The sequence below is a fragment of the Cryptomeria japonica genome, chromosome 4, assembly GCF_030272615.1.
Source record: "Cryptomeria japonica chromosome 4, Sugi_1.0, whole genome shotgun sequence".
Taxonomy (NCBI): Eukaryota; Viridiplantae; Streptophyta; class Pinopsida; order Cupressales; family Cupressaceae; genus Cryptomeria; species Cryptomeria japonica.
Window position 1 is genome coordinate 537,913,128 of NC_081408.1, and position 25,223 is coordinate 537,938,350.

The following is a 25,223-nucleotide window of genomic DNA, read 5'->3' on the forward strand; positions in this document are numbered from 1 at the left end:
ATTTCAGTTTTCATCCATTTTGCAACTTCTTCCTTTTGCCCTCTATTCAAATATGTACTTATCTAACACTTTTAGATACTTATTCTCTAATCTATGTGTAGTGTCATAAATTTCACCTTACACTTTTGCATTGTGCCTAGTGAATTTATGAAAAAATTAATGATCGAGATTTCATCATTCTGATATCATGAATTTCCAAGATGAAGCATTAATAGTCTTTAGTCCAAATTTGGGATTGATTTGAACAAACAATAGAATGGTGCGCAAACATCTGCATAATGCATACATCCTAAAAAGTTTCTAGATTCAAATAGGTATATTCCACATCAAACCATTTTTGACATGTGTCCCTTCACTTGGACGCTTTCAAATGACTACTCTTGCTCGTTTTGGAGAAAAAAACCCTATATTGTCATTCATTTTTACTTTCCCACTCTCGCATTCTCATATCTCTTGTTATCATATTTTATAGTAAATCTCTATCAAAATTTACATATGATATTAGAGAAACCAATTCTTCTCTTAAGCATGATCACATTGCCATCTCAAGAGAGGGGTCTTGCTGCATAACACTCTCCTATCTCTCTTATCTCTTGTATCTATTGTATTGCAATTAATAATAGGGAAAATAAATGAGAGAATTACATAGAAGCAGAGGTTGTATAAAATATGGTAGTAAAGCTCAACCATTAAGGCAATAAAAATTAAGTAGGCAAGAGAATTACTCATCTAGCACAACCAGATTTTAACTAATAAAGACTAAGGCCTAGAGAACTGAAAGAGCCCAACACTAGTTGATTAGACAGAAGACACAACCAAATAAAATATTGAATAGTGGCACCAAAATAAGCCAAACAAGGAGAGGGAGGCACTAGCATAAAATACCATTAATTGAGCTTGACCATAGTTGTGGCAAGGCCTATAAAGAAATCCAAAATCTTTCACTTGTGTGTTTCCAGAAAGAAATCAACATTGTTTGTATAGAAGATGTTCATGGGTGCATAGTCATCATAGGTTATAGAGGATTTGAAGAGTTTTCATGCCTCCTTCATTTATCTTCTTTTCCCTCCCTTGAAAGGTGAGCCCGAGGTTAGATCAGAACCACCCAAAGCTCAAGAGCTACATTTGGCCAATACTAACTAGTCACCAATTTACTACCCACTATGTAGACCCACTCTAAGAATGGGATCATTTACAATAATGGGGTGAAGAAAAGCCCAAAAACCTTAAAATCATGAATATGAGAGCCATCACTGCCAATGTTGTGCTTGAGGATAAGGGATATTGCCTCGCAAACTGTCTCATCATCATAATGGAAGAGTCAATGGCATTGTTGTTCCAAAGTCTCATTTTCACATTTTCATGACACACCAAAGTATGTTGCCATTTCTAAGTGTGGTAATGTTCAATATGATTAATATTTGAATTTTGTCCAATTTACCCCAAACTAGACAAACTTATTGAGCCTAATAACCTTGTCAATCTCAAAGTTGAACCTGATTTTGGATCCCAATTTGGTAGTTTGAGTGACCCTTTGAAGCTTTGATTTACATATTTAATTGTGTGATTAGACTTGGCAAATGCATGAAAGATTGGGGTGAATTGTATAAATTTACCGTTGAGTGTGTGAAAGATTAGTCTCATTTGTGAGATTTTACCTGACAGATGTACAAATTGAAAGGCAATTGCCTGATCAATTTAATAGTTGTGTGACAAGGGTTTGTAGATTATTTTAGGAAAATTTTCAAAGAAATCGGGTAATCAAATAGTCAGAACACAATGAATATAGTGTGTCTGTTGACTCATACTATAAAATTTAGAGTTTTGCACTAAGGGCCTAAATTAGCCTAATGATGGACTGAATCTATTGGTATATACACAACAATTTTAGCACACACTTTGGAAGAAAGCACTTGTTGTTATCAAGGCCACAAAGGATACTACTTGATAGGGAACTCACTATAATAAAATACCTACCCACAACATATAGATAGAGATCCAAGCCTACAAAATATTTCCATTTTCTCTTAACATGAAGGTCCAATGACCTTATGAACCAAGGAGTTCCTTATTTACTATGGGAGGTACATGAGGGGTATCTACAGAGTACGATTTGCACTCCTTGAACTATCAAGTATTGGGTTATTGGCCTTTATTTACAAAGATTTATATCCAACGTTTGGGAAAATTAACAAACACATTTGATAGAAAAACATTTCAAGCTTTAGTCTACCATTTGTGGCTCTAAGTCCACTGCCAAATTGACACCATCATCATATGATCACAAGATGGACTACACCTTTTCTCTCATCCTTTTTATATAGTGGTTTGAATAAATATTGCTCAAGGTCAAGCCTTAGGATAATGAAATCCCTAGGAAGTCTCTCCTATTACAATCCTAATATTTTCTATTACACCCAAGCTTCACAAAACCAAGGGGAGAGGATAATTGTTTTAGGATCTTAGGTAAACACCAAAAATATGTCGAGGCACTAGACACTCAAATAATGACTAATTCTCTTAGAAATCCAAATGTATGCTAACTATAATCAGATTGTTCTCCAAAGTTTCTGCAAGGAACACGTTAGTAGTTTGAATGGTTTATCTTTGACACATAATTACTACATGTTAAAAATTAGAAATTAGTGTCAAAATCCCTATCCTAGAAAATCATAAGAGCATAATATAGAAATGGAAAATACCAAAAATTGTGAACAACAACAGAAAAAAAATTATAGCAACTAGATTTTACCAACCAGCTACGTAATTCTGACTAGCAATTGCATGAAATTCAAGCATCAATTGCATAAATATTTATGTTGTTATGAAAGAAATCCTTGTCAAATGAGTAAAACTAAGCTTCAAATGTCAAAATCCTCTAGTAATTGTAAAATAAAAAACCTATAGGTGCACATTGCATGAAAATAAAAAAGTTAGTTTACTATAGATTCGTGTCGGGTTTGTAACATTCTCATTGTTCTACCCTTCTATTTTACCAAGTTTTAACCCATGAGTGAAAGAAATACTTTGCCAAAATACAAGTAATAAAAATTCTCATTTCCTTTTCAATTCAAGATACACAATTGAAATAAATCTCTTTTCATTTTCATTCAACATGAAACATATACAATATCATATTCATAAACATATGATTGCATTTACATTATCCTTTTCAAACTTCCATTTGCTTTAGGAATATTTGAATACAAATAAAGCTTCTACTCAGCTTATAGAGTACATAAGTAAAACATAGTGGTCTAGATGTCCTTCTTGACATATATCCTCAAATATTGACCACCAATTGCATGAGGAAGAGCATCACTCAAGCGATTTTTTACCCAACCAAGACTTAATAGTCCCCCGTGCCTCTTCTAACTGAAGTGGCCCGACCCTTCAATGAAGAGCTTAGTTTGGTAGCCAAACAATATAAAATAGCCTTTTGAGCATAGTATTGTGTCCTTCATAACTAGAGCTAACATACATCAACTACAACCTACATGTATGACGTTCCTTGTCTAGTATGTAAACTTGTATCACAGTGAACCGACAATGTAGACAGTGGCAACCTACACTACTTTGGCCAATGAATTTACACCTAGTACTTCAAGTGAGAGTCGTATGTCCACCCACTTCATTTCTCTATTTGGTAAACTGACTATTAATTATATTCCCATACCTTTCCTATAAGGTTAAATAGTAGAATGAATATCTAGGTTATTCCCATCCATGGATTATCCTAACCCCAGGATTAACCAAATCAATCATTCCTACCTACTAAAGATACACATCATAGTATAGCACTATCATAGTAAACTGACCATTTATCCTATTCTCATACCTTTCTCATAAGGTCAAATAGAATGATTATCTAAGTTTATTCCCATCCACGAATTATCCTAATCCTAGGACTAACCAAATCAGTCATTCCTATATACTATAGATACATATCACAACCTAGCTCTATCTTAGCTATTACATACATATATGTAAATCTAATCATAAGGATTATCGAGTTTCTATCAACTCGAGAATGCATATCCTATAAGCAACTCAATTCTAATCATTGCTTTAATAACACATAATTCTAGCTTATCAATCACATACATGAATCTATTCATAAGATTTCAAGTTTTCATCACTCAACAATACATGTGTACTTCAAGTAACACAAATCCTATCATAGCTTGAATTGAGCCTATGCAACATCATAATCCATATATAGTATATCAATATTAAAGAAAGGTAGAATCCTCATTATAGCACCATGCAATATTGATTCCTTCATCCAATGACACTAGCTTCATAACATATCCACTAACACAAAAATTCTCAAGCCTTCAACAATAGAAACTAGCCCACTCCCTCACAACTCTTGAACTATCCTTTTCTCTCAATGGAGAAATATGAAATAAAGAACAATAAGCAATTGGAAAGATATTATGGAGATGAAAAACTGAGATGAGAGCAAAACATGAGAGATGATATGATCTCCAAAAGATGACATATGCTCCTCTATTTATTCATAAATTTGACAGACTTGAGGCTATAATTAAGCTCTTTGAATTGCCACATCTCTATTACTCGTCGCCACCACTAAGACTATGTGGCTACTCTCTAATTCCATGGTCGACACATAACAATCCACCAAAATAATACAAAATCATCGTTTACTAAGTCAAAATAACTAGTTATCATTAATCACTTACCTAAACCATTAGACTTATCACTCCAATCATCCTACACAATCCGACTAAGTCTTCCTTATATTTAGGATGACCACTTAATTATAACTATATTACTAATGCATATTTTCCTATGAGAAAAGTACTTTTCCTATTAGGAGGTCGATACCTAGTTGACCTCTTCATATTCCCATCTTTCCTTATTTAAGGGTCCAATCTTACACTTAATGCATAATAATACTTATATGTGCTTCCCCATGGATAACGCTTACATTCATTCTCCCACTATAAAATGGGGTTGATTGAGTCAATGACCAGATTGCATTTTACTTGGGCATTTCAAATATTTTAATCTCCCTCCCAAGTACTTGTTGAGGGTGGCGATTTTAAACACGTCATACCATAATGCGCAACGCTTTCTATATAGTAGCGCTTCCCTTATACTTGGTCAGCGCTAAGCATAGGTTTCTCCCCACCAATACACTCCTCCATTAATGGAGTGTGCCACCTTTAGGGTGGTCGCCCTCCCATAGCGTTCGATCACCTTCAACTATGCCACAATTGGTAAAAATGAACAAGCCGACAATAATTTATATATATATTACTAAGATTTATATTATGATTATTTGAGATGTCGATATCTCAAATTATATTATTTATTTTTATATATATATATAAGACTATTATTCAATAATCAAATAATACCAATATTTATTACAAGACCAAGTTTTAAGAGATGTTTTTATTTAAATTTATTTGAAAACATCTTGTGATTTCAAAAAGATTAAAATAGAAGTATTTTCTGATCTTTTCAAATTCTAAAAATGTGTGTAGAGGATTTAAACATATTTATTTTAGTGTTTTTCCCGCTAGTAGCTCTTTTCTAACTGAAGGGAAACCTTTGTTAATTCCCCTCACAATAAGATCAAATTGCTATATACCTACCATCTTAGTCAACCAAGTTACAATCAAGTAATTTAGATCATAAATTATATATCAGTGATGCATCATAAGTACTAATTCACATCAATAAATCATCACTATAGCAATGCATTTGATCAACATCATAATATGCTTGACAATATCTTTGCAATTGTTTTGTGAGAAGGGAGAGGACATGTCACCACTAGCAAACTCGATCCTCAACCAAGTTACAATCAATTAATTTTGATTATGAATCATAAATTAGTGGTGCATCATTAATACTAATTCGGATCAATAAATCATCATGCTAACTATAGCAATGAATCTGATCAACATCATAATATGCTTGGCAGTGCATGTGCAATTGTTTTGCAAGATGGGTGAGGACATGTTACCACTGACCATCTCGATCCCTCTAATATTATGAACTATTTTTCAAACCTTTTCATTCTAGTCCTTCATCAATCTATAACTTCCATATTATTCAAAAGAAGATTACCTTTTGTTTGGCAAACAACATCTACATATACAACTTAAAAGAAGCGTAACAAATTTATAACAATTACATGACATACAAAACAACACATGAAAACAAAAGCCAAAAAAAACTGTCCTTGTATTGTTTGACAGGGACTTCGCTGCTAGCTCTTGTTTGTATACCCTCCCTTCATTATAATTTAAAGTAAAATTATTATTAATACTAATAAATAAAAAATAATAAACCTAAAATTAAAATTATTGTGAATGTACAAGGTGGCTCCACCCCTCACGTTTTTCTGCCTTTATTCCACACGGTTTCAGACGCAAATTATTGTACACACGCCTTTAGTCATTTCTTGCCTCCATCACCAAGGGAGAAAAAAACAGAGTAAATATCAGGCATACACCGTCTGTTTGAAAAAATCTCTGTCACGGTGGGCACTTTAAAACCACAGTATTATTACTTTTTAACTACATGTAGAGTAGAAACATGTGGCCCATTATTTTTTTTTAAAAATGAAATAATATTACTAAGATCCAACTTTAGCAGGAATATATAAAAATCACATTAAGAGAATATTTATAATTTACACCTGATCACCTATTTAATATTTTGTTATCAACTGTATATAAATCTGAGTGGAAGAGCGCACTCCACAAAGTCTCATTTTACCATGGCCAAGTCAATAATTCTAGAGAGTAAGTACCACATAGTTGGCTTGTCTATCTCAAAAAATGCATTTTTCTCTCATCTATGTAATTTGATTTTGGCATAAACACCTGTTAGTAATTTGGTTTCTCAATGCTTTTAATTGTTCAGAGATGAGGCGAGGCTGATGAAGAATATTGTGAATATAATATTGAAAGAAACAAAGAATGAGCCATTCGTGGTCGCAAAACATCCAGTAGGTCTGGAAGAAATAGTGGAAGAATTTAAGGCAAATACACTTCAATCTGCCCATGCTAATCAGGTTTGTTTGCCCAAATTTTTGGCTTCCTTATAGGAAGTTTTAATTATTTATATAGGTTTATAGCTTTATATTTTTATTGTATTTTCTGAATATTTGAAGTTATTTCTCTTCAGAAAGCTGGAGGGAAGCGCTTATCACTAACGGTTCCCAAAGAAAGTGGTGATCTTGATGAGTTTGGCGTTGGGTGCTCGCACGGGAAACTCGTGAGTAACACAAATAAAGGAATTTGGTCCCTCGCACCCTCTTCTGTTGGACTCAAATATTTAGTAATTAATCGTGAAATACCAATAGTGCCTGTCTCGCTTCGCTGGTTTCAAATTGGCAAGCGAAAACTTCCGTCAGGGTTATTAAGAGAGCTGGTCTGGCTTCGCTGGTTTGGAATTGGACGGCCGAAACTTCCGTCAGGGTTTTCATTGAAAAACTTGGGGGTTTTACAACTCTATGAAGATTATAGTTCGTATTTGGAAGGGGAACATCACTTAGAAGAGCTGTGGGGGAGGCTGACGGCGAGGTAAGCAGTGTCCATTTTACCTGTTTTAATTCTATATTTCAATCCTTTTAAATCTACTCGGAAATGTGTTTTGCAGACCCCTGTGCAGTTAAGGCAGTTGCTTCTTTCTCGTTGCTACAAATTTAAAAGTTTTCCAAAATCAATACGACATCTCAATTATTTAACAAAGATAGTAATCACTTGGGGCTACAGTGTTAGGAGTCTACCAGATGAATTTTGCCTTATCCATTCGCTGGAATACTTGGTGTTAGATGAGTGTAGGGAGTTATCATCACTACGGAACAACTTTGGCAATTTGAGAAATCTGCAGCATCTAAGCTTGTCGTATTGCTGGAAGTTGAGGTGGTTGCCGGTTTCTTTTAAGAACCTGATGCTACTGGAACATCTCAATTTATTTGGCTGTAGTGATCTCAAATTCACGTCAGAGGACATAAACTTTCTGAAAAGCCTCACAAAGCTCGATTATTTGAACCTTTCTTACTGCAAACAATTGGAAGAGTTTTCTTTTCCGGCGTCCTTGAGAGAACTTGATTTCCACAATACCAGTTTAAGGGAGCTAACAGATAACATCGGTCAACTCAGCAAGTTGAGAAAGATGCTGATAGCACATGTGTTGTTGACAGCTTGCCGACCTCTCTTGGAAATTTGTCTTCCTTCGGATCTTGAAATTAAGCTTTGTAAAAAACTGGAATGTCTGCCTAACTCTCTTGAAAATTTGTCTTCCTTGACGAATATTACAATTTCTTGTTGTCCTGAATTGCAACGTCTACCTGATTCTCTTGGAGATTTGTCTTCCTTCACGAATCTTCAAATTGTATATTGTAATAATCTGGAACGCCTACCTGACTCTCTTGGAGATCTATCTTCCTTGACGAATCTTTCAATTAAAGGTTGTCCTAAGCTGGAACGTCAAGGAGTGAAATCTCTACCAAAATCAATTAGGCAACTTAATAATCTTCAAGAGCTGAATCTATCCATGTGCCCAATCAGCGAATTGGATTTTGGGGCGGCATCATTGAGCAACCTAAAGAAGATATATTTGGGAGAGACAGAAGTGTGCAGAATTTCATTTTCTGAAGACTCTTGTCCCCACTTGGAGAGCCTTGGTATTTTCGAGAATAAACATTTAGAGGAGATCGAAGCACTGCCAAAGACCCTCCAGACAATAGTTTTGGTACTCTCTGAAATGCTGAAGAGCATTCCGAGCTTGGCAGGATTTACTTCTCTGAGAGGATTTTGTCTAAGAGGTTGTGATGGAATTGAGAAAATCGAAGGTTTAGAGGGCTGCACAAGCTTGCAAGTATTGAAAGCTGAATTTGAAGAGGCTGCAACTCAGAGAAAACAAGGGATCAGCTATTGAACGTTGTATTCAAACGAAACAGGTGATAATAGATTCTAGGAGTAAAAATTTGGTAGTTATTTTCATTTGATTGCGCATTGACTGAATGTTGTGAATTGATTTGCAGAAATGGCCAGATGATATAATGATATGTGCACGGGCAGTCCCTGATGCGGCCTCACTTGTACACTCCTTACTTTCTCCGAGTCTCGTGATCCTTGCCTCCATCTCCAACCACAACATCTCCAAGTTCGACACGGAATTGGCGCTGAAGAGTCCCTCCAGTGGTGGTGCCTTCATGTTCTGTTTTGTCATAAATAGGGTTTCTTCGCAAATGACACTATGGGGTAGGCTTCGTAGCCATAGCCGGGAACATTCAGTAAAGGTTGAAAAGGGTAGATGGGTATTGGTAGGTATCTTCAGACAGCCCAGATTTTTTATTCAAGAGGTCGAAATTGCAGAGAAGTTCATAGTATCGAGAGGCTACAGAGGAGAGGGAGAAGTGGAGAAAGGTTTGGTTGTGAGAGGGAAACATCAAACACCAGTGGAGGAAGTCCGCAGTTTATTGCCGTTTTTGTTGCAAAGTTAATATAGGAAGAGCACCAGTAGTTGAACACCTTAATTTCGGGCTTCTCAAAATCTTACGTGGAAATTTCAAATAACTCCCAATTTTTTTACAGTAGCTTACTTGGCAAGTCCCCTGCTTATAACTAAGCTTTCAGCGCCACATCATCAAGTATGTTGCTACATCAGTATGCTTTTTGCCAAGGTGTCCAAAACAGCCAAAAAAAAAAAGTGAGACCAATAGGCGTGCAAAAAAGGCCCCAATAGTTGTGCAGCTGATATGGCATCCCCTGATTGGTTACTTTTTACAATATTAGAACACTTCCTAGCAACTATTGGTACATTTCCTAACTACTATTGGTACATTTGCTAACAAAAATTGATAATTTATGTTTTAAACAATAGGTTTTATTTGTTCAATTTTTGGAATAAAATGTATCAACAACCCTCACAACAATTGGTACATGTTCAACTACTGGTGCTCTTCCCCTAATGTTTATTCCCTAGCCAATTATGCAGTTGTAATTATGCAAAATTAATTAAATTTTATAAATATTTTATGAGTCAATTTTATATATAATTATGTTACATAATAGTTACTTATTTTTATTTTATGATTCTTTTTTTGATGACTTAGCTTACACAAGCTGATGATCTGGGTTACTAGTTGTTTCTAGAGTGTTGTAAGTGGTTTGTTATGGCCTTCACTGTTAGTGATTTGTTCTTGACTAGTTGTAAGTAGCCTGTTTGACTTGTATTTGTATAGAGTCAGTACCCTTATTTTGCTGCTTTTGTAATAAAAAAAATTAATTATTTTATTGTATCGTATTTTAACCAAAACCAATATAATAAATAAAAATTTAGATATACAATTTTAATCATTACATTTTGCCCCTTTAATTTGCATATGTAAAATTAAGTATGTTTCATTCTAAAAGAATATCAAACTAGTATAGAATACTACTTTCATTAAAACTTATAAAACAACCCAAAAGAAAAACTATTATTTGTCACACATTTTAAAAGTAAGCGCAATTTATAACTTACATTGAAAACCATATTTAGATCTCATACTTAGGAGTACAAGTTGGAAGAAATTGTATATTATTCTTAAAAAGATGAATTGAGATCCCTTCTTATGTTGCAGTAAAAAAGGAAACATTGGAAGCGCCAATGGATAATTTTCCAAAATTGGATTCATATAGACCTTGGGAAGTAGGACTTGTCTCTATACGTTTTATGATTGGTTTGTAACTTGATGAGCAAAATAATATCTAAAAGGATGTGGCTGCTACATATATGAGATATAATATTTTTTTTATCTGTTAAATAGAAGAGGCTTCTAACTATCTTCAGTTTGCAAACCTAAGCATTCATACAACATATCCCGATTCCTTCCTTAAGAATAGCGTGATCTAAAACCTGTTATAGAAAATAAAAATGTATTTAACGTTGGATTTTGACACATTCATATCAAAATGCAATAGTTGAAAGCCACCATATATTTTAAAGAATATATTGATGTACTCGATCTAATATGATTTAGCTCTTATCTAAAATATAAGATATACTTCAACAAATAAATCTCAATAATTAATGAACTGATTTTAAAGTTATAAGTACTCATGTAACAAAGCTTTCAACCCATTTCTTAGATGTCGGATACTTCACAAATGATATCTGTTCTAACAAGTACACAATGCAAACACGGTTGGGTAGTGACTCACTAAGATTATCAATTTAATTGTGTCATGTAATTGATTCAAGCATTGGTCTTCACAACTATCTATAATCGATGCAATGGTATTATTTTTCCGAACTAGATTGAACAGAACATATCAACAAGAGTTTGTGGCAATTGAGATATTAAAAAAAAATTAAGGTTTGGGTTTCATTTTTTAATCTCTTTTTTCATTCATTAGGTGGGTTGGGATCATTCTTTTTTTATTGTGATGCTATTAAATTGTAACAATATTATTTGTTCGCTTAGAACCATACGGCAGAAGCTTTGGCTGCTCTCCAAGGCCCTTCTAGCTAAAAGGTGGAACTGTCCTTATCTCTAGATCGAGGGAGGCTCTAATAATATCATTAACTGCCTTAAAGGAATTACCAAGCCCTCATGGACTATTAACAATATTATTAAGGCTGCTAGGGATCTTATTAAAACCTTTGATAAATGTTTTATCTCTCACATTTATCGAGAAGCTAATGGCCCTGCTGATTGGGCAACTAACGTGGTGGTCACTCATGACAACATGATTACCTGGAAGGATGAAGAGTATCTTCTTATTGATGCCAGATCGATCATTTTCATGGATCGATATAAGTGCACCTCAAAGATTTTAAATGGATTATATAATGATTAATGACATGACTTGGAGGACTAATATTAATTATTATTGTGTCAGTACCAATAATGATAAGATGAATGCCACCTTTCTCCCATGCTTTCTGGGTTTTTGGGGCTGCATCTAGAGATTTATTTCCATTAGCTATCTACAACTCTTGACTTTCTAGTTTGAGCTGTGAAATCATGGGAGGTAACAGGCGTCGCTACGAGCCCAGTAATTGTAAAGAATGGAAACAAAAGGAGGAAATCTGGAGTATCTTGCAGAAGGGCAGCCTAACGAAGTACATGGATGTTGGCTTTCTTGCCAGTCTTTTGTATGTTGTCCTTATGCTGATCTAGTTGATCTTTGCTGATCTTTCTTTTGATCTTTTTGTAAAAGGTTTTGGGTCCTTAAAACCTGTTTTTCTAATTAATCGAAACAATATTATTTGTTCTTAACTGATTATAAAAAAATTTCCAAACCCCTTCAAAACCTGTTGAAATTTTGTTACCTACATAATATGTTCATATCATTTGAAGCCAATGAACAATTAACACCAATATATTAAACAACTATACTATTAACAATTAGTCAATACAAAGTTGTGACTACCATAGGCTTATCTATGTTTTTTCTCTTATAATTGAGATTTAGCAACAATATATATTCATAGATTTTGTTGCTAAGATCTACTAAAAAGAAAAAAACAAATTTAGATAACTAGAAGGAAAGATAAAAGTATTAAAATATAAAATATTTTTCATCACAGTCATTATATATTGACATGTCTCTTGTAAGAGACACATATCTTCATTATCAAGGATCTTATTTGAAAATACAAGAAAAAATCCAAGAAAAAGCTAAATTAAACTCCAAATGTATAAATGTTTTATAACAAGATGACAACATAAGATGGTGTGCATCAATGGATGGAGAATATAAAGTCAAGATTGGCTACAAAGTGAAATTGGGTGCTTTGGAGGACAAGCAATGGCCTAAGGACTTGCTGTGGGGAAAACATAGTCTTCCTAAAGCAGGGGCATTCTCTTGGCTAGCAATACAAAATAGGATATTGACTCAAGATAGATTGATCAAGCTTGGCATCTCTGGTCCTAGAAGATGCCCATTTTGCAAATGTAAAGATGAAGATGTTGACCATATACTACTTTTATGTTCTTATGCAGAGGATTGTTGGAAACATTTCATTACAATTCTTAGTAAATGTAAAGCTCTATAACACTCAAGTTGAGGGACTGATTTGGTATCTGGCCAAAATGGAAAGAAAAAGGTATGTTTGGGTGCTTGTCGCAAGTGATCCCCTCATTAGTTATATGAAAATTATAGAAGGAACACAACAAAAGGATATTCAAAGATCAAGATCTATGCCTAGAGACAATCTAATAAAGAAGATGAAGGCTCTAACTGTGGAATTAGCAAACTCTGCAACTAGAAACAAAATATGAAAAGGAAACAACTATATATTGGGATGAGAAAATGGTTAAAATTTTCAAAGGTTTAATCATCCCCCCTTTGCTTGGAACTAGCATGGCTAATTCAACAAAATCTTGACATAATGTAAATTTGGAGCCACCAGAACCTGGGTGGATTAAAATCAATTTCAACTATGCCTCTAAGGGAAATCCAAGGCCATGTGGTATTGGATGTGTTGCTCAAAATGAGTTTGGAGTTGTCATTGTAGAAAGAGGTGAATCAATAGGAATTTCTAGAAACAATGGCAAAATTCAGGAAAACATTGAAAGCTTTAGAATTGGGCTAGGAGATTGGAGTAGAAAATATCCACCTTGAAGGTGATTCTCTTATAACCATCAAATCTATAAGATGGGATCAAACCCCAAATAGGAAACTAAGAAAATGGTTAGTGTTAATTAAAAGGTTGATTAACACTTATACAAGCTTCAAAATTAGCCATCCATACCGAGAAGGTAATGACATGGCTAATGACTTGGCAAAGAAAGCATCATAAGCTAACTTAATGCAATAATATGAAATGACATTGGAAAAGGTTAATTGACATGTGTGATGGGAAGAAATGTCATTATTAATTTGTATGCCATTTATGGGAGGATCGCACAATGATGAATTAGCATGTTTTGAAGCAGTTCATGTATCGATAAAAGGATGGATAGACAACATGTGTCACACATAGAGATTAAATTTGGCATGAATTAAAGGGATACCAGATTTTTTGAGAAACATCTAATGCTCTATTAAACCCAAAATACAAGCTAAACTGTAATTACCTTTGGGTAAGACAAAGTAGCCTTTTGTAGTGATCTTGGTGAATTGTGGCACTTCAGTATGGATATGCCTATGTTGCTAAGGTCAATGAAGAGACAAATGGATTTTATTGGAGAGATAACAAAGAAAAGGCTTGTATCCATCATGAGAACGGGGCATCATGTGGTGCTTCATGCAGTGAAGGTAGTTCTGAGTGATGATTTTTTACAAGCCTACCACTGCTATAGGGTAAACTCCGATATTTCTGCAATATTTCTTGTTCTGTTGCTATTTTTTGGAGTGAAAAAGGGTGAGGAAAGGAAACTATGTCATTACCCTTTTTAAGAATAAATTTCTAGATGAAATTGATGGGGTTTTGGACAATATTTTTGGGCAATCAACTATTCCCATGCCTCAAAACTACTAGATGGTGAAGAATGGGGACAAGGAAGTTCAAATGTTCCCTCTTATTAGAGCACTGCAAGAGGAGGAATTTGAGCAAAGATGGGCAACAATTAGGAGGAACATCATATTTCTGCCAAATCTAATAGGTGTTGTTGAAAGTGAGGAGGAAGGTTGTCTTAGCACATACATGAGAGAGGAAATTCTGTTGGACAATGAATTTGGGTCTCTAATGGAAACAAAAAGCACTGATGTGGCAAAGATTGATAAGGACTGCCTGGAGGAGGAGCTTGGATATTTCATGGCAAAAGCCTGGGAACTAGTCGGCTCTTCCTATAGTTGTGAGTGCCCTATTATTTATTGTTTTAAGATGGAGCAATAAACATTGGGAATTGAGACAGATGATGCAAATATTGAGGATGAAGAGGCTGAAGGAAATGACTAAGGGTCATCATGTCTAGTTTATTACATAGTTGTTGTTTCTATATATGTTGGAAAGATATAATAAAGTTTATATATGTATTCCCATTTTGAATATAGGGATATGTAGTTAGGGTATACATGCTTTAGGGGGAGGAGAAATTTTGCAGAATGGTCATCTCCTTTGATGGATGCTATGTTATAGAAGACTGGGTTATTGATAATAAGTGGTTGTTACAAATTTATATTAGGCAGTTGAAGGCTATATCTGCTATATACTGAACAATTTGATGTAAATTTTTGAACTTATTAATATAAATGGGAGCTGGCCCTACCCAGCTATTTACCTATCAAAAAAAAAATCTCTTCCAATGTAAATCCCATTGTATAGATGACACATTCCAAATGAATAGATACATCTTACAATGAGAATATCGAGACACAAATACAATTTGATAATCCATTCTATGATGAACCATTACATTAAATTGTTATTATGCAATGCACGCAAATCATATTTTATTAACACATTTTTTAAAATTTCAACAACTTGTATTTTTCTTGTTCTAATTAGTTGTATACCTTATGAAGCATAGTTTTTTTGGAAATATATTGCACTTGTTGATATGCAATTTGAGAATGTATTGCTTTCTATAATTGACCATTTTATAGTTTTTATCCCTCTTATAGAATATATGCGCCATGAACATAACCCCGTACGTATTGAATGGATAAGGTACTAGTGGAAAATGAAAGATATTTTATTCCTAACATATTAAGAAAATTGAGACCATGACATAATGTGAGAATATGGGCCACATTGGTGAGAAATATATAAGGGTTGAAGAGTAAGAACTTAGTGAAGGAGCTAATTGATTGTCTTCTAAAGTTTTATTTATATGAATAGTAGATATACGTGGAATAAATTTGGGTTACTTTTTCTTAAAAATCTATCAAAAAATGAAAAGAGGTGAGTACAAAGCTCTCTGAAAGCTGAATGGTTTCCTACTATTGTTGCTTCCTGAAGCTTTTCTTTCACTATAGTGAGCTCAGATTTGTGTTTTCCATTGCCTTCAATTCCTCTATTTCTCTTCTTCTCTTTTGGTCAACTTGTAATTGGATTGTATTTATTTGTGCTTGTTTGGTGTCAAGCTTATTAGTCTCAAGTGTATGTTCTTGATATGAATTTTGATTCTTACCTTGGTATGGGGATTTATTTGGCACTCAACTCCTAGTTGTGACCCCAAACATCCAATCCTTTCTATTTTCCTACATTTATTTGTCCTATATGATTTGTAGCTAGTTGCCTCTCCTGAACCAACTAACTCATGGGAGATGGACCCAAAATTGATGCAAAGTTGTGTGGGAATGAAAAATGTAATGTCCTCTTGCAGATAATTATTAATGAGGTGAAATTTGGAAATGAAATGGCTCCTTTGCCAAGACAAATTTTTAGGGATGTCCTAGTTTTAGACACTTTCAGTGATTTTTATCCACCTTTCAATGCTTCCAATGGAAGAATTCAAATGGCCAAAAAATTGGAAGTGGGAGGAGACAAATTTCTAGGGACTAGGCCAATGGGAGATTGAAGCTTCGTTGGAGGAAGAGATAGTAGACAAGGAACATATGGTAAGATGTCTTCTTTCCCTAAAGTACTCTCTATTTCTCCTAACAAAGACATGGTTAAGGCTATGAAAAATGAAGAGTCGAGGCTTAGAAATATTATGTTTAAATCATAAAACTGCTTACAATAAATAAAAGGTCAGTTTATGTCACTCACATGTGTCCACACATAAGGTTTTAATGGAAACTAAATACTCATTTTATGAGGGAATCCACTCGATAATGTATGACACACCTACTATTTTATTTGTACTTGTTGTTAGGCATAGTATTATTGCAATGATTTTATGATTGTTGTGTTAACTAATAATTAAAACAAATTGTATGAACCAATTGCAATTTAAGTTTGTTTTTAATTTTTTATAAATATAATATTTTCTATAGTTAAAATATAATATTTTTAAGTTTATAATTTATAAATAATATTTTTTTGATTATATGATTAGCTCATAACATTTGGCTCTTATACATGAGATTTTTGAAATTTTAAACAGAATGAATTAAATTCAATTTTTTTTTACTATTTTACTTCATTCTTGTTGCTTTATGTGGCTCCATGATTTTATTCCTTTAAAAATCGGCGATCATTAAAATTAGAATATAAAGTGAAACGACGGATGGAAAAATTCGTTCTAAAATAATTTCCAATATGATTTTATTCCTTTAAAATCGACGATCATTAAAATTAGAATATAAAGTGAAACTGCAGATGGAAAAATTTGTTCTAAAATAATTTCCAATAGGAATACAGACGGTGGTGTGGTAATTGCCCTTAATTCATACAAAACAAAACATATTTTTTTTAAATGTGTAAAGTGTAAATAAATTAAATTGTGCAACTTTCCTTCCCTGCATATATTGATATATTGATGTCACCTTTGAATTTAAATGAAAACTACTATTAACTAGAAACCATTTTAATTATCACAATCAGACTTTTAATATATATATATAGATCTACATCGTTAAATTATTCATAATTATTATGAACTCAGAAATGATGTTCATGGGTATAATTACTGATTCCGAAACTCGGTAAACTTTATTCTTGTAAAGACATTTGAATTACTAAATAATGTGAAACACTTAGAATAACCTTTTTTAAGTTTTATGCATCCCCACTAGTCAACGCATACATCTTTTGTGTTTCTTTGCATTTGTTGAAATTCTTTTTACTATAATTATGACTATAGAAATTAAATTATAATCAAGTTATATAATTTAAGATTATACTTCTGATTAAGTAGAATATATTTAATTAATTTAAATTAAAAGTTAATTTATTCTAATTAGAAATAGGATTAAAAAAATTTAAATATTTTATTTATATAATAATTTATTTTAATGTTTATGTACGTACATACATAAGATACATAATAGAATTCTAAAATATTGATTATTATTTTGAAATTTTAATCATTATTATATATGAACAAATATTACTATCAATTGCATTTAAATCTTGATTTTAATTAATATTTTTTGATTTATAATTATTTAAATTTTAATTAATATTTTTTATTTTAACTAAAATAATTGTTTAGATTTTAATTTTATAATTATTCACTAAATTAATTATTATCAATGATTTAACCTTAAAAGAATTATAATTATGAATAGAATTAAGAATATGATAAGAATATACTTAGAATTATTCAAAAATTAAAATATTTAAATAATTTAAACATTACCAATAAATATCACTAAAATATGAATAATAGATATAACAATATATTAGGGTTCAAATTTCTTATATTTTATTTATTAGAATATGGTAAGATTGTACTTCGAATTATTCAAAAGCTAAACTGAATAAATAAATTAAACATTACTAACAAATATCACTAAAATATGAATAATAGATATAACAATATATTAGAGTTCAATTTTCTTGAATTTTATTTATCTAATATACTAGTTGCACTTGTAATTTCTATGGATTAAAATTGACGCCAACATCGTTTAGAAAAAATATAATCTTCCAATAATCAATTTGATTCAAACTATTGTTTACCATATCTTTCAACTACTATGCCATAGCTCATTAATATAAAAAATAATATTATTATAACACTATTAGATTTATTACTTCTATTACAATATTAAAATGACAAGTACTTGTCACTACGTGACACTTGTTTGTTTTCTTTGACTAATAAGAAAGCATTTATTAAACTTAACTTTTAATCAATTTAATGAACTATAAAATTAAATATCCCCTTTAAAAGATATACTCTTTAAATTAATACATTCTCACTAATTTAAGTTTTAGTTGAAATATTAAAAACTTGAAATACCTAGTATAGGTTTGAAACACATGAATGGATTTTTGAGATAATAGAACTTATTTAAGTGCATGTGGTATATCTCCAATATGTGAGGATGTTTTCAATTTTATTGTTATTTTTATTTGTAAGTATATAATTTAAGTGATATACATTTATAGATAAGCAAGTAAATAATAATAAAAAATTAAGTTTTATAGGTGAGGTTGAGCATAAATATTAGAATTAATATGATAATTCAATAAATAAAAAATAGTTATATTTAATTTAAGATTTGATGAAGAAGTTGATGTATTGGATGTTTGAAATCAATTTATTATCATATGTAGAAACAAATAAAAATTAGATTTTCATGTTAAAATCAACAAATTAATAGGAATTTGTTTTAGTTTATATTTATAATTATGGATCTCAACTTCTCAATTTATTTACATATATGACATAAGTACCACAGATATCTTTCCAACGGAAACACAAATTTTGTTTTAGTTTTCTGGAGCCACGATATACAAGTCAATGGTTAGTGCCTACACAATTCTTACATTTCAAACTATAGGGATTATTTGCAAATAGGGGTTCGTGCTTTCCATGTTGTGTCATGGAACTCAAGGATTTTGGCTTTTGTACGGTATGGCTAAAGTGAGGATGCACACAAAGTGTTTGACAAAATGCATAAGTGAAATATTCTCTGCTCGAATGCAATTATTTTAAGTTGTTCTCAATAGCGAGAGTTGAGGATGCACACCAACTGTTTCAGTAAATGTCAGAAAGAAGTGTGGTGTCGTGAAATGCCATGCTTGTAGGATCAGTGTCATATCGTTGAATCTAATCGGGTTTTAGTAGTAACAACTGCACGAAATTGGTTCTAGTTCATCTCATTTAAAACAAATTCTAGTGTAGGGTTTCATAATGTTTTCTGCAAACTCTGCCCATTTTTTCTCACAGTAACGCAACACAATTTGTACAAAATCTTGAGGTGAGTCAATTGCCATGGTTTTTAATGAGTTATGATTTAAGAATCCGCGCACAAGCTGAATCATGTAGCCTAAAATCCCATTTGTTGTGAACAGATGCACACCAACTGTTTGAGGAAATGTCAGAAAGAAGTGTGGTGTCGCGGAATGCCATGCTTGTACGATCACTGTCATATCGTTGAATCTAGTAGGGTTTTAGTAGCAATGACTGCACCAAAATTGGTTCTAGTTCGTCTCTTTTTTAATTTTTGTTTTTAAATTTCGTAGGGTTTCTTAACGGTTTCTGCAAACTCTGCCCATTTTTTCTCATCGACATCATTGATAACTCAACACAATTTGTACAAAATCTTGATTGCCATGGTTTTAATGAGTTCTAGAATCTGCACACAAGCTGAATCATGTAACCTAAAATTCCACTTATTGTGAATAGATTGAAGCAAAAACTATAGGGACTTTAGTTTTGGTTTGTCTCATTTAAAAAAATATATTTTGGAAATGTAATTTTTTCCTACAAACTCTTCCCATTTATCCAATGGAAAACAACTATTAAACTAACTCAACCTTTTCTATCCCTATTGAAATCTCTATTGAAATGAGACAAGTGTGATCAATAATAGATTGTCCATACAGAAGCATTGTTTCGAACCTGTAATTCATGAAAATCTTAGGAATTAATGATGTAACTACTCTTCATTTCGTTTTGTGAAAGGGTGTGTTGGGAAAAGCAACACTGGGAAATTAGAGTGGTTTCTAGAAAAGGGCTTTGATTGCTACAAGTTTCATCCATAGTTCGAAGCTCTAGTTTGATTGATTGTCCTTAAACATGCTAATTCCGTTCTAGGAAGTTTAACAGTCCTCAGGCATTGGGTAGCATTAGAATGCCCACAAGAAGGAAATGAGTATGATAAGGCCAGCTCGGAGATCTAATTTGGGTATTCAACAGAGGTTTTGCAGCCTAGTACCTTCATGTGAGACAGTCAAAACGGATGGTGATAGATGACTAGAAAAGAATCACAATGATAAAATCACAGACATGAAACTGTCAAGAGGAAGGTATTGGGCAAGTTGAGAAGGTGGTTGATACAGGCATGTGACAGAACCATGTAGGGTTGGTATCTTCCTGTTAGTAGGGATTGTGATATGGTGATCCAATTTTGTGGAATTTAGGTGGCATGATGGTTATATAATTCTAGCATAGTCATTAGGGCTCTTAAATTGGGAAAGAGTACATAGCATTACATAGGGGCAGTTACTGATGAGATCAAAACCTTGCAACAAATTGCATAAATTAAGTTGCAAAGGACAACACATTGCTTAAAGTTGTAAGAGGCCCAGGGGTCTTAACCCAACACAAAAGTGCAAGGGTCTTCAAAGTTAGTGAAAGGAGTCAAATGAGATATGGAAGACAGTCACATTCTTTGTTAAGAAGGTGTCACAGTCATGACATACAGGTGACAGTTTTTAAGTGCATGACAAATAGGTATTTTTGTGAAGAGCAGTGTTTGTCAAGCAACCCACAAATTTAAGTCAACTCTGAGAAGGTTTTTTCTCTAGATCCCTCTTGCTGATTTGGGTTACAGTTTGATTTGTTTCTAGGTGTTGGGGAGTTGTCTTAGTTTTTGTGCTTCTTATCTTTGTAGCAAGTTGGGGTGGCTTGAATTTTTATTTATCAAACTTCTTTTTGGTTCTTTTCGAGTTATCTAGTTTATAATGTATATAACTTTTCTGGTTTTGGAGATCACTGTAAAGAATTCTCATTTAATGTATAAAAATAATATTCAATAATTCATATGAAATTACATTGTAGAATTGACTTCATTTGAAATAATATTTCATTTTAAGAAAAACAGTCACTAGATCAACATTTTCAAAAGGATAATTTTTAAATTAAAATTAGAAACCTGAAGAATATGAAAGCATAAAATTATCTATTTATAAAAATAAAGATTATTTTTGTAAATGCTAAACTCATAATTTACATGGATGATTTATATATGTAACATTTCCTATATGTTATCACTTATTATATGAAGGCAAACTTAATGATACTTTTCTATATGCTAAAATAAAAAAGTATTATTACTGCAGGCTTCTAATGTTGTATCAATGTTTAAGTAAGTATTTTTAAATTATAGATTCTTTATCAAATTTATAGAATATTTTATATAAATTATAATTGATATGATCATTGCACCTCCTTTCGATGCAAGTGTTATTCTGAACATACATTAATACAGAACTACATACTACATATTAGAAATTATAATTAACAATTGAATCTTTAAAATCTCAAACACCTTATAAACTTACATCTCCACACAAAAAAAATTGCATCATCAAACACTAGGCCTCCTGCTCCACTTTGTCTTGCTACTTCTCCTACTCAACTTTGACTTGTGACTTATCCAGTCTCTTTCGAATCTCCATCTTCAACCAAATTTTCCAAAAGTTCATTCACCTTTCCTACAAGTTCAATGGTTTTTTCAATCCTCCTTCCATCTATATTCTCCGCCCATTGCCTTGTATATATTACTAGCAGATCAGGAGCTTCTAACATAGAAGAAACAATGCCATGGCCCACCAATGTGTGTAGCTTTTCAATTACCTCCTTCATGTTGTCATAACGACATTCATCAATTCTAATCAAGGGAGTGTTGAAATATCTTTCACCCAAGTCATTAAGGCAATCAACTAACCTGCTTACTCTCACATGGAGAAGAGGTGCACCCAAGCCTCGCCATGTTGGGAGATAAGTCAATAATGACATTTCCCTTATCATCTAAGCACTACCTTGTAACTTCATTGCAATGCTATGTTATTGCCATTATCAATTCTGGTGATTGCAAGGCTTGAGGAAAGACAATAGCATGGGCTACTCTTGACTTCCAAATTTTCTTAAATGAAATTGTGGTATTTTGCTCCCATACTACATTCTTCATGGCCTCTATGTCCACATGGCCATCTCTATATCTATCACCCATTTCATTTCATTTACAAACTTAGATAAGTACACATGTCCCTCATATAAGTATTTCATTATTAGGGGTGCCTTCTCCAACTTTTGTTTTTCTTTGGTCTTTTTTTTCACCTTAGGAATCTCTATCTCCTCTCCACCAGAAGACATCTCAAGCAATCTTGCAGGGTTAGATCACAGTAAAATATTCATGTACATATTCATAAAATCTACCCTCAACAATCTTTACATGTAAATTGTTTATTTAAGCAGTTCATAATAGGGACTCTGAAACTCTAGACTTTGAGGTTGCGGAGTCCTAGGAACTTTCATCCCTAAAGGCCTTTGAGTACTTCGGGGTCTGAGATCCCATAATGATTGTTCTATCTCTAAGTTGTCAAGGGGTCTAGGCCAAGGATACTAGAGATACAAGCTCAAAAAGATTTGATGAAATGGACAGGTTCTCTGGGGTTCAAAACTCTAGACTTCTGAGGCTCTTAAGTTTTAGTACAAAAATACCATATAATAATCCCCTGAAGTCTGGACTTCCAGAGTATTTACCTCTATAAAACAATCTGGGGTCCGTTGTTCAAGGTTATTTGCCTTGTTATACAAAAATGGTAAAGGGTAGAACAAACCTCCAAAGTTTGAAAGTCTAGAGTAATTCATCTATAAAGTCTCTTTGGAGTCCAGGATTTGGGGTTATGGACTTTGGAGGATAAAAATAGCATAAGGTTGCCAAGAACTCTATAGTTTGAAAGTCTAAAGTTTCGAGGTCGTTCAATGATTGAAAGACTCAAGGCTTCGAAGTCTGGGGTTTAAGGTACATGTTTGCTAATTTGGGAAAGAATTCGCCAGACCTCTGAAGGTCTAAAGTTCCAATGTTCTAGATGAGGTAGCTTCATTACTAAAAGGCATTGGGCTTTGAGGTCTGAGGTTATCGACTTAGAAAAGAAAATTTGGCAAAGGTTCTCCCAAGCATATGGAGTCTGGGATTTCAAATTTCTGGAATTCCAAAGTCAACTATAAAACACTAAAGAACAAGGAATCTCCAGAGTCCGGAGTTTCAGGCGATAATAAGTCGTTACAACTTGAAGCCAAGGATTGTTGTTATATGAAGCCTAATCAGACTTGGAGGTTAAATTTTCCCTACTTCTATCGGCACAGTTTCCCCCCATATTTTTGTAACCGGTCCACAAGTCTTGATGAAAAGGCTAAGGGTTAGGGATTTTCTGTAGAGAATTTTGTAGAATTTTGTAGTGGTATTGAGTTGCGAGGGGATTGTTGGTTGTAATCAGTTTGATTTACTAGATAATAATATTGGATCTACGCCCGAGTTTGGGTGAACCACGTTAAATATTGTCTCCTCTTTGTTGTTATTTCTATGTTTTTCATTCCTGTGTCTAATATTTATCTACATATAATTGATATTTTCTACATGCAATTCCTAACAAGTGGTATCAGAGCTGGTTGTGTTTGATTATTATCTGTAGGAAAATCTCATGATTGAGTGGGAGTCTCATGGTTAAGTGGGAGCAATGGCAGACGAGGGTAAGTTGAAGGTAGAAAAATTCAATGGGCAGAACTATCAGTTATGGAAGATGGAGATGGAGGATTATCTCTATCAGAAGGATTTATGGAGGTCGTTGGAAGGAACAGCCAAGAAAGGCACAATGAGTGATCAGGATTGAAATATTTTGGACATAAAGGCACCAAGAACCATTCGGTTGTGCCTAGCACCGTCTGTAGCATTCAATATAACAAAAGCAACGATGACTATTGAATTGATGTCATCATTGGCTAAATTATATGAAAAACCCTCAGCCTCAAATAAGGTATTTCTCATGAAGCATATATTTAATCTAAAGATGGTTGAAGGTGGATCTGTGACAGATCATTGAAATGAGTTTAATACGATTACCAATTAGTTGTCTTCTCTAAAGGTAAATTTTGATGAAGAAGTTAGGGCTCTCCTGATATTATCTTCTTTTCCTGAAAGCTGGAATGGTTTGGTAATGGCAGTTAGTAACTCTGTTTTTGGTACAAATACCTTAAAGTTTGATATTGTTGTTGGTATTCTTGTGAGTGAGGAAATTCATAGGAAAAGCTCAGGTGGATCCACATCAGGTAGTGTTTTGAATGCAGAAAGTAGGGGTAGACCAAAGGAGAGAGGAAAAGGTTTTGGAGGTCATGGGAAGTCACGAGGAAAATCAAAGGACAAGAGATCCCAATCCAGAGGACCAAAAGATTGTTGGTACTATGGGAAACTAGGTCATCTAAAGAAAGATTGTTGGTCTCAAAAGAATAAAGAAGGAGACAAACAAGAGGGTAATAAGGAGGTAAATGTGATAAGTAATAAATTTGAAGAAGATAATTCTAATGATTCATGGGTTTTAGACTAGGATCTTCATTTCATGCTATGCCCCATAGAAGTTATTTTCATGATTATGTCCAAGGGGATTTTGGGCTGGGTTATTTGGGAGATAATGAGCCCTGCCAGATTGTTGGAAAGGGAAGAGTTAAGATC

The 25,223-nt window shown here is 33.2% G+C and overlaps 1 protein-coding gene across 1 annotated transcript; it reads left to right on the forward strand.

The window, feature by feature from the left end:
- The first annotated feature begins 7,320 nt into the window (after nucleotides 1-7,320).
- Nucleotides 7,321-9,794, forward strand: LOC131056166 (disease resistance protein RPV1-like). Its single transcript, XM_057990518.2, has 2 exons — nucleotides 7,321-8,950; nucleotides 9,035-9,794. The coding sequence occupies exon 1, from the start codon at nucleotides 7,939-7,941 to the stop codon at nucleotides 8,926-8,928; it is 990 nt and encodes a 329-aa protein (XP_057846501.2). The 5' UTR covers nucleotides 7,321-7,938; the 3' UTR covers nucleotides 8,929-8,950; nucleotides 9,035-9,794.
- Nucleotides 9,795-25,223: the final 15,429 nt, after the last annotated feature.